At 56.4% G+C, this 10,130-nt stretch overlaps 1 protein-coding gene across 2 annotated transcripts; it reads right to left on the reverse strand.

The window, feature by feature from the left end:
- Positions 1-259: 259 nt before the first annotated feature.
- Positions 260-5,064, reverse strand: POU5F1 (POU class 5 homeobox 1). Of its 2 annotated transcripts, XM_036249195.1 has the most exons (6): positions 4,653-5,059; positions 3,840-3,846; positions 1,801-1,907; positions 1,409-1,539; positions 922-1,080; positions 260-763 (listed from the first exon to the last, which is right to left on the reverse strand). In XM_036249195.1, the coding sequence occupies exons 1-6, from the start codon at positions 4,846-4,848 to the stop codon at positions 497-499; spliced, it is 867 nt and encodes a 288-aa protein (XP_036105088.1). In that variant the 5' UTR covers positions 4,849-5,059; the 3' UTR covers positions 260-496. The 2 variants fall into 2 exon arrangements, with proteins under 2 accessions (XP_036105088.1, XP_036105087.1); XM_036249194.1 differs by lacking the exon at positions 3,840-3,846 and having other exon boundaries at positions 1,801-1,915; positions 4,648-5,064.
- Positions 5,065-10,130: the final 5,066 nt, after the last annotated feature.

The following is a 10,130-nucleotide window of genomic DNA, read 5'->3' on the forward strand; positions in this document are numbered from 1 at the left end:
AGCCAGCTCCCGGTAGGGAATGGGCAGTAACCACATCTGTGGGCAAAATTATGTTCAACTCAAATTCCCTGGGACCCTAGGCTCATGCCTCCAAGGGCCCCACAAATGAACCTGGCTCCAGGCCCAGCTCTCCCTGCCAGTGTGACTCTGGAGCAGGTTCAGCACTTTGGCTTCAGGGTTTGGCTCTGACAGCTGTTCTATACTCCATCAGGTATCCCCACACCCTTTCAGTAACGAGGAGTAGAAATCAAAGACAAAAGTATCTACCTACTGTGTCCCAGGCTACTTTATTTCAGATCAAAGTGATAAGTGATGTGGGGATTAACATCAAGAGCATCACTGAACTTCGCCTTCCCTCCCACCAGTTCCCCAAACTCCCTGCCCCCACACCATTGTGCTCCCAATGCTGCAGTGAAGGAAGGACTAATCCCAAAGCCCTGGGACAATTCTCAGGGTTCTTTCCCTCGCTCTCCCCTGTCCTGGGAAGGCAGGCAGCTCAGTTTGAATGCATGGGAGAGCCCAGAGTGGTGACAGACACAGAGGGAAAGGCTTCACCCTCAGAGAAGGGGACTGAGGAGTACAGTGTAGTGAAGTGAGGGCCTGCATAGCCTGGGCTACCAAAGTGGGGCCCTGGTGGCAGAGGAAAGGATACTGGTCCCCCTGAGAAAGGGGCCCCAGAAGCCTCAAAATCCTCTCGTTGAGAATAGTCACTGCTTGATCTTTTGCCCTTCTGGCGACGGTTGCAGAACCACACTCGGACCACCTGGGAGTGGGGGACACAAGGAGAGTGACTCGCTCATCAACTCTAGTAGTCATCATTTGGCCCAAAACCCACAGATCTAAAGCAGTTGGAGGGTAGGCTAGGGCCAGGGTGTGGGGACAAGGGAGGAGGACACGGAGCACTTGGGGACAGACACTCACGTCCTTCTCCAGCCCGAGCTGCTGGGCGATGTGGCTGATCTGCTGCAGGGTGGGCTTCGGGCACTGCAGAAACATGTTCTCCAGGTTGCCCCTCACTCGGTTCTCAATACTCGTTCGCTTTCTCTTTCGGGCTTGCACGAGGGTCTCTGTTTTGCATATCTGGGCAGGTGGGGAGGTGACAAGGAAGAGATGGGAGGGCAAGCTTCAAGCCTGCTGAGCAACAGCACCACAAAGTCAGTGACTCAAGAGCAAATTGCAAAGAGGCATTGACGGCATGTGTCCCCAGAGCTGGGCGGTATGAGAAAGGAGGACCCTGCAAGAGCAGGTTTAGACCAGCAGCTGCACCTTATCCCAGCAGCACTGAGGAATCCCCCCTTCACCCGTGGAGGGCTACTGCCCTCAAGAAGCAGAGTTGCCAGCCAGGGATGGAAGCAATGGACACAGGACCGAGGCACAGCAGGTCCCTGTGCACCCCACCCACCCTCACCTCCTGCAGGTTCTCATTGTTGTCAGCTTCCTCCACCCACTTCTGCAGCAGGGGCCGCAGCTTACACATGTTCTTCAAACTGAGCTGCAGAGCCTCAAAGCGGCAGATGGTCGTTTGGCTAAACACCTTCCCTGGGGAGGTGGGTCGAAAGAGAAGCAAGATGAGGCAGGGCCCTCGTGACCCCAAGACCCAGCGGCCCTTACAAGGTCCCATACCAGGATCTTACATCTTCCAAGAGTAAGTTTAAGGCCCAAGTATCTTCCCCCTCCTCATGGGGAGGGTAGAGCCTGACCCTCACTCCTTTGATAGAAAGGCCCAAGTTCAAGGCTGTTCCTTCCAGGGATGTGTGGTCCCTGTGTTCTATGGGTCAGAACATGCTAAGGGGGACTCACCAAAGAGAACGCCCAGGGTGAGCCCCACATCGGCCTGGGTATATCCCAGGGTGATCCTCTTCTGCTTCAGGAGCTTGGCGAATTGCTCGAGGTCTTTCTGCAGAGCTCTCATGTCCTGCAACAGCATTTACGAAGGCAGAGGACGTGTGAGAACACAAACACACCAACTGTCGACCCCCTGCCCATCTGGGCCCCAAGGAGTGCTCTGTGTGGGTATCTGAGTCCAGGCTGCCCACCAAACACCTGAAACAACCTATCTGCAAACATCATTCACCCCAGAAGGCAACGCACATGCAGCCACAGAGCAGCGTGCACGATGGAAAGAACAGGTTACGAAGGGAGCTCCTGCTGATCAGCTCATCTAATACCCACAAAAGCTTTGTGCCTGGAGTACCGGGCCCCAGAGAAACCGAGAGCACCATGTCTGGTTCTCACCTCAGTACACTCAATCCCCCAGCATGCTCGCGGGGTCGCAGACTATGACACAGCATGCACATACACAAACACTATGAAGAGTTACAGGTGTCATAGAGATGAACAAAGTGCTTTTTATATAGTTGGCGCCCAACTACTTAAAAAGCTGATTGTCCCCCTTTTCTTAATTGATTTTAGAGAGAGGGAGGGAGATAGACATCAATTGGTTGCCCCCTGCACCCACCTTGACCGACCGGGGATTGAACCTGCAACCTGGGTATGTGCCCTGACTGGTAACTTGAACTCCCAACTAACTGAGCCACACCAGCCAGGGCGATTATCCCTTATGTTTATCATATATATATATGTTTTTTTGGCAATACAGAAGCATCTTCATGATTAACTCAACAGATGTATTCTACACCTTGTATAAGCCAGTGGCTACACAAAGTACACAGACGCCCTGGCCTCATGGAGCTTCCGTTGTAACATGGAGACAATGACTATCCAGTATATTGGAAGCACCATGGAAAAAGTAAAGAGTAGAGGATTACAGAGTGCAGCAGGGTAGGACATTACGGGGAAGAGGACAATTTAAATAAGATGGAGGTGGTGAATTTGAGCAAAGGGAAGAGCCTAGTGGAAACATTCCCAGGTGGCAGGCACAGGCCAGTAGCAACAAGGCAGCAGACGGAGCTGGGTGAGTTGGCTCGGGAAAGGAGAGGAGGAGGAGCTAAGCGATCAGAGGGGCAAGCAGGGCAGACCCTGCAGACATTGCAGTGAGTTAAAATGACCTGACTCACATTTTCAGGTGTTCACTCTAGTTGACGTGGTGACATGAGACTAAGGAGGAAGGAAGGGGATAACTAAGGAGGCAACTGCAGTTATTGGGGCACAGATGTTGGTGGCTGGGACCAGGGTGGTAGTAAGAAAGTGTTTCCAAGGTAAAGACAGTGCTATTTCCAAAGGAGTGGAGGTAAGGACATTGAGGAATGAGGATGCCTGGTTTGGGCCTTGAGCTACTGGGCAATGCCTGAATGAGGGAGCCTGTGCCAGCAGACAGAAAACGCGGCAGTCAGGTCCTTGAACCTTGAGGGTGGAGGAGAGGAAGGAAGGTAGACAGAACAGAGGTGGGTGGGCTAAGCTCTGGGGTACTCCAGTGAAGGCCAGGGGGCCAGGAGCCCAGAAGAATTAGGCCTTTATGCAGTCCTGGAAGTCTTGAGGGAAGTATTTCAAGGAAAATCAATGACATCAAGTTCACATAGGCTAACTTCCATTCCCAAGTCTGCTTAGCCAATGTTTCAAACCCATAAACGTCTTTAGCTGTCCCCATCAGGGCTTTTCCAACTCTTATTTTGGGGGTAAACCCCAGTTCAAGTCCTAGCTTTATCATTTGGCAGTTAAGATGGTTGAAGTAAGCTAATAATACCTCCCTAGGAGATTTTTGCGTGTTAATGAGAATGATGTAGAAACCCAGCACTCGGCCAGGCACTTAGGAAATGGACCACAATTGGCAGCCATTATTATTCAAGGCTCAGCAGTCCCCTCCTGCAAAGACACTAGGGCTACTAGGTTGGCTGAGACCACTCACACCTCCTCTGCAGGCCTAAATAAAGGCTTAGTACTTGATCTCTAATTGCTTACACTTGTCTCTTCGGCGCCTAGAACCTACGTCCTCGCTAGTTCCCGGCAGGGCGGGATGCGGAAGTCTGAAGTCCCTCGGCAAACCCTGCCCTTGGGGAATGGCCTGGAGAGCAGTGCTTCCACTTTCTCCCTGTGCACCCCTGGAGGTAATCGGCACCCCAGCTCTGGAGAGGGTGCGGGTGCGCGCTCGGCACCCCGCGGCGCCCCGCCCGGGCAGAAGCCAAGGAGGGCAAGGCCTGAACTTGACGGAGGTCAACCCACTGCACCGCCAGCACAGCCCAGACAGGTATCAGAAACCGGTCACACCCTCGAATTTCAGGAACAATAACCCAGGATAAGCACTGGTTTTCCCCTCAGGCCGGCTCACCCCGGAGGCCAAGATCTTGGGTCTGATAAGGATCAAAGTATCCAGAAGGGCGCATGGTGGGAGCAGGGGCTCAAACCCCAAGCCGGCTGCTGCTGGACTGCAGTGGTTGAGCGAGCCGAGCCTGGCCAAGCCTCGGAAGTGGAAGGCACACACCTGACAAGGAAGGCCGGGCGCGAAGCAAGGGCAGCCTGGGACAGCTTCCGACTCCCCGAGGCCACCCCAGCCTCCCCTCGACTGCGCGGGAACTCTGGCCTCGTTCCCACCCGGCCTGCCCTCCGGACGGCTTGCGGCTGCCGCACACCCCTCGGCGCCCGGCGCGCCCCTGCGGCCCCCTCCCGGGCCCGGCCTAGGCAGCTGCAGGCCACCGCTTCCCCTCCTGGGCCGCCCCTGCCCGTCCGGCCACCTCCCCAGCCCCACTGCACCTCACTCGCCTCCTCCTCCGGGCTTGGCTCCAGCTTCTCCTTGTCCAGCTTCACGGCCCCGGGCGGGGCGGGGCAGGGCTCGGGGGAGGCCCCCTCGGAGTTGCTCTCCACCCCGGCTCCCACCTCGCCCTCGGCCTGGGGGGTCTCCAGGCCACCCTGAGGCGCCAGCCCCACACCAGCCTGAGGTCCACAGTAGGCCATCCCCCCGCAGAACTCATACGGTGGGGGGCACGGGGGAATCCCCCACACCTCGGCCCCGGGTCCAAGCCCGGGCCCGAGTCCAGACCCGCCGGGAGGGCCCTGGAAGCCCAGCCAGGTCCGAGGGTCAACCCAGCCCGGCTCCGGCCCTCCTGGCCCATCGCCTCCACCACCTGGTGGGGGCGAGAAGGCAAAGTCAGAAGCCAGGTGTCCCGCCATGGGAAGGACGGTGCCCCAAGCTGGGGGCCTGGTGAAAGGAAGGCTCTCCAAGGCACTACTCAACCCCTCTCCCCCTCCCCAATCCCACCCACTAGCCTTGACCTCTGGCCCCGCCCCCTGGGTGGGGGGAGGAGAGGGCGGTGGAGATGGGAGAAACTGAGGCGAAGGTGGTTTGCCTGCTGGTAGCAGTGGTTGGTGTCTGTGGAAGAGGAATGCCGGGGAACCCCAGTTAGGCGATTCTCCCGGCCTGGCACCCGAGGCCCTTGGTGCAGGTCCCCTATTCCGACGTCCTCCAACTCTGCCTGGAGGCTGGCCTGGCCCGGGCTCTGCACACCTCAAAGCTGTCTGGGATCCCTCACATCTTCTCCAGGTTCTTCAAGGACCCAGGTGCTTGACCCCTCTCCAAAGACCCTGGCACTGTCTCTGTACTGGGCCCAGCTCCTCAGACACTTACTGTGTGTACCCTGAGTACTGCTAGGGCCACCCCTCAATTCATCATCCACCCTGGTGCCCTCCCATGCCCCTAATCCATGGATCCAGGCATTCACCCAGGTACTGGCCAGATCCCGTTACCCCAAAAGTTCAGATGCCCGGTGCCCATCTGCCCAGCCTGCTAAATTCCACTCCATCTCCAGGGCAGACTGCCGGACAAGGCCTCCCTTTCATACCCTGAGGCTTCGGCTCCACGGCCCCTCACCCGTCAGACTCCAGGGCTGACCCCCACGTCCCCTCGGGCACTGACTGTGCCCGAGTTCCCCTACCTTTGTCCAGTCAGAGGGATTAGACACCCCTCACAGGACCCCCACTGTAGGACCCAAATATCTAGTACCTAGCTGGCTGTTCTCCCTCCCCCACCGCCCCAGCCCTAGGCCCTGGGTGGGGAAAGCCAAGGAGGGAGGGGGGAGAGAAATATCTGACTTCAGGTTCAAAGAGGCTTGGGAGGGACTGGGGGAAGGGGGCAGGACAATGGCCTTGGCTGGACAATCCAGGTCCCCAGAGGGGGCAGCTCTAACCCTAAACAAGTGCTCAACCCTTGAATGGGCCTGGATGGCTCCCCTGGGGACAGCTTCCTGCCCCCCAACCCCTAGCCTCAGTCCCCTCACACAGAATACCCCTCAGAGTGGCTAAAAGAGCTCCAGGAACCCACCCCAAATCCCCTCAAAGACTGAGCCTCAGACAGGGTCCCCCGCTGGGACCCAGGTATCCTGCCCCTTCCTCTAGAGGACTCAGGCGTCAAGCCCCCACCCCCCAGCCCTCCAGGCCCTGGGATGCACTTTGTTTGGGGGGGCTTGGCCGACAGATGCAGAGAAGGTGGAGAGCGATTTGGGGGAGGGGTGCGGGAAGCCTGCCCCAAGCACGCCCTCGGGGTCTGTTTTCCTACGTATCCTGAGGTTCACCCTGCCGGCCTAGAGCGTGATTCTGTTTGCTAGAGCACCGCCCTCAGAGTGCCCGTCTGAGACAGTGAAGATTGTGTCCCAAAACTTGCCCTAAATGGAGGCCCCAGGCTGAATTAGGGGGTGCTCCCTACAGCTTGCAAGGCCAGAATCCTGAGCCTGGGACACTGACTTCTGCTGACCTCTCGCACCCTGCGTGAAGCTGGCTGGGCTCAGTGGCCTGGTGGGGCCCTCCTGAGACTGGCCCACTGTCTTCGTCTCGATGTTATCCATGATGTTTAGGAGCCTGTTTTTCCCTCTGAAAGCAACACGGCCCCTGTTGCTGTGTTCATTTGTATGTACTTTTTGGACAACTAACTGTATTCATGCATTTCGGCACTTTTCAAAGGCCTGTTGGAAGAGCTACAGGGAATGGGGTTGAAGCTGTAGCTCTTCTAAGCCACTAACTGCCCAAAAGGATAGATTTAGGAGTCTGGTGGAGGTGGAGAAACTGCTTAGAAGCACAAGGGGCCCCTCCCCAGCCAGCTCCCCAACCCCCAAGACAGAGCCTCCCGGCACCTTTGTCATGCATGTATCTGTCTGCCGAGGAGATGGCCTTCCTGAGGGGGGAGGGGAAGGCCTAGGACTCACCAACCCTCTACGCCCTGGCTCCTCAGCTCACCACCCTCTAGGCTCCCAGAAAGCCCTCTTCCCAGTCCAGAGAGATCCTGCTGCCCCCCATCTTCCCAGCAGCTCCCCAAACACCTTCCCCAGTTACCCCCAACACCACCCTCTTGTTTGGTATGTTTGTGGCCTGGGCAAGAGGCCATTCCAGAGAGCGAGCCAGAGCAGAGGCAGGTCCCTGGGTCCCGGGGCGAGGGCGGGGGGAGGGGGGGGCTTGTCGCCAGGCATCTGTGCTTGCCTGGAGTCTGACCCAGAACCTCGATGGCAAGTTGGGTTTGTCTGGAGTCGTAGCCAGCCCTCCCCTGAGGCTTCGCGCTGATGGAGCTGAGGCTCCTGCTCTCCACCCTCCTGTGAGGCCTGCAGGGGAGGCGGCTTCGCTTCTGCCGGGGGCTCCCTGCCGGGGCGCCTGCCAGTGCACTGGCCTGGAAAAGACTGGAAGTGGGTTGAGTCATCAGACCTGGCTCTCCAGACTCTCCTGCTCTTAGAGTTAGTAAAAGAAACCTCAGATCGCCCTGGCCTGTTTGGCGGTCCCGAGAGACCCGGGTTCGGTTCCCGCTAAGGGCATGTACCTCGGTTGCAGTTTGTCCCCGGCCCTGGTCGGTTGTGCGGGTGGCAGCCACTCGATGTGTTCCTTTCACATCGATGTTTCTCTCTCTCTCTCTGTTCCTCTCTCCCCCTCCCACTCTACCTGAACAAAAAGTGGAAAAATGTCCTAGGGTGAGGATAAAAATAAATAAATAAATAAATAAATAAATAAATAAATAAATAAAAATAAAAATGTTAAAAAAAAAAAAAAGAAACCTCAGATCCCTGAAGCCCTATAGGACTGAGCTCACAGACTCTCCGCCTACACTTAGCTGTCGTGTAGGGTCAGGGCCCTTCACACAGACAAATGCGAGTACACGTGTGGTTGCAGAGCGACCAGGAGGGCCGCCGAGGTCACACTCCTGGGTGTGCCAGGCTGCATGGCCTGCTGTCAGCCACCACCCTCCCTGGGGCATGGGGTGCATGGGGTGCTCTTTGGTTGGGAAAACCAGCTGAAAGGGGACCATCAGAGACTTGCTCTAGACCAGGGTAGCAAATCACTTATTCTGCCGTCTGGGTTCTGTTAAGCTGAAGACAGATGAAAGGAAAATGGAGGCCCGAGGAGAGCAGAGTTCAGGCCGTGGACTCCAAGAGCATTCATTTGATGAGAACCCCAAGAAGGAATTTGTCCTCCGACATGGACTCCCCATGGTTGACTGAGGGCCCAGGTTTTATGACTAATAAGAGCCTAGTGGCCATCTGCTGATGGGCTCCTCCCGTGCTCTGTGTACCAGGGAGAACCTCGGACGGAACTGCCACTATGCCCCTTGTTTACAGCCTAGTGAAGCCCTGCAGGGGAACCCTGGGCAACGCTCCACCAACACACCAGAACCTGACCGTCCAATCAGAACTGCATGAATTATAGCCTCATTTGCATTTATACCAACCAATCAGAACTATCCAATTTGGAAACCTCATTTATGTGAAACTGACCGAATGGGATCCCTGGGTGGTAAACTGTGTGTGAAAGGTGACCACCTGTGTCTTGGTGGAACACAACAGGGTTGCTATCCCAATCTGCTTCTCAGAGCTGCAGCTCTTCTCCTCAAATGAGTGACTTTGGTCCTTACTATTGCAGTCTAAAATTAATTTTGGTTGACAAAGTTTTGCCCACTTTGGGTGATTATCTCCCTTTATTTCAATGTACACATATCCCAGTGCTCCCTGTAAATCAGCCCCCCTCTTCTCAACAGCTGGCCCTCTGGTTTGTCCCATGAGGTCTGCAAACTACATCTTTTCCAAAATCCAGACACTTTTATCTCAAATAATAGAGTCAGCTTTCCGGCTGTCATCTGTGGGGAGAGAGGAGTGAGAGTGTGGGTGGGGAAGCCAGGAGAAGGGGAGAAGGATCGGGACAAATCCAGGGTCTGTTGAGCAGGGCTCCTGCCTCTGACCCTTAGCTGGTGTATCCCCCCTTCGGCACCTCAGTTTCCTCACCTCGCAAAGAGGAATTGGACTAAATGAACCCTAAATTTCCTTCTAGCCCCCACACAACCGCTGCCACTCCCATGCACTGTCCTGCCTGCCCTCAGCACTTACTTGATCTGGGAATATAGATCTCTCTGTACACCTGTGAAGAGAAGCTGGGCTTGGATGGTAGGAGAGGAGGGACTCAGTGCAATTCTAGCACAGGCCTCCCTGTACCCCCCACCTCCAAGCAACCCTCCTGGGAAATCTGGCAGGTTCCCCTCAAGTTTGGTTAAGATATGTCTGAGGAGCTTAGGAGGCCAGTGTGTATTTGGTTTTCAGTGCTTGGGAGCTTATAAGAAACACTTCAGGAGGTAAAACTTCTCATGGAAAACAGAGGATTGTGTGTTGGGAAGGAGACCACCCAGGCCAAAGGCTAGAGAGGAACTGGAATGCTAACCTGCACCCCCTCTTTCATATTCTCTCCACCTCCGCTTGGAGGCCTCAACCTCCCAAAGAGAGGGACACCGGGTGATCCCTCAGGTCGCTTCCAGCTCTACAATCCTGAGCATAGCTGCTGTCCTGAGCATACCTGCAGGAACCCCCGGTGGGTCCAGGCAGGGAGTGCGTACAGGGGGGAGGCTCTGACAGAACAGCCGGCTCCCCCACCCCCACCTTTCCCTGGGCCGCTCTGGCTGCTCATCTGAGGTCCTGCAGAGACCCAGCGACCCAGCATCAGCCCGCGGCTGCGCGGAAAGGAGGTCCTCTGCACACGTCCAAGGGCATCTCAGTGGACTGCGGCTCTAAGCAGCCCTGCCCTTCTGGGGTCAGGTGGCTGAGATCCCCCCCGGGACTAGGGTTCAGGGGTGGCCCATTCCCTGAACTAGGTGAGCTGGGCTATGGAGGACAGAAGTCAAGGCCCCATGTGTTGGGATGGTTCCCCTCCAGGGGCTTTGTAGAGTACATGCACTGAGGGGCTACCGGGGCAGAGAGGAGAACTGAAGACTTCCTGGACCA

The sequence above is a fragment of the Molossus molossus genome, unplaced genomic scaffold, assembly GCF_014108415.1.
Source record: "Molossus molossus isolate mMolMol1 unplaced genomic scaffold, mMolMol1.p scaffold_m16_p_8, whole genome shotgun sequence".
Classification (NCBI taxonomy): domain Eukaryota; kingdom Metazoa; phylum Chordata; class Mammalia; order Chiroptera; family Molossidae; genus Molossus; species Molossus molossus.

Excerpts from the sequence above, each read along its gene's own strand:
- POU5F1 (XM_036249194.1), bottom strand. The coding sequence starts at position 5,064 with ATGGCGGGACACCTGGCTTCTGACTTTGCCTTCTCGCCCCCACCAGGT. Across the intron at positions 1,916-4,647 it reads CGGAGGAGGAGGCGAGTGAG|GACATGAGAGCTCTGCAGAA; the intron begins GTGCAGTGGGGC and ends ATGCTGTTGCAG. Across the intron at positions 1,540-1,800 it reads CACCCTGGGCGTTCTCTTTG|GGAAGGTGTTTAGCCAAACG; the intron begins GTGAGTCCCCCT and ends CCACCTCCCCAG.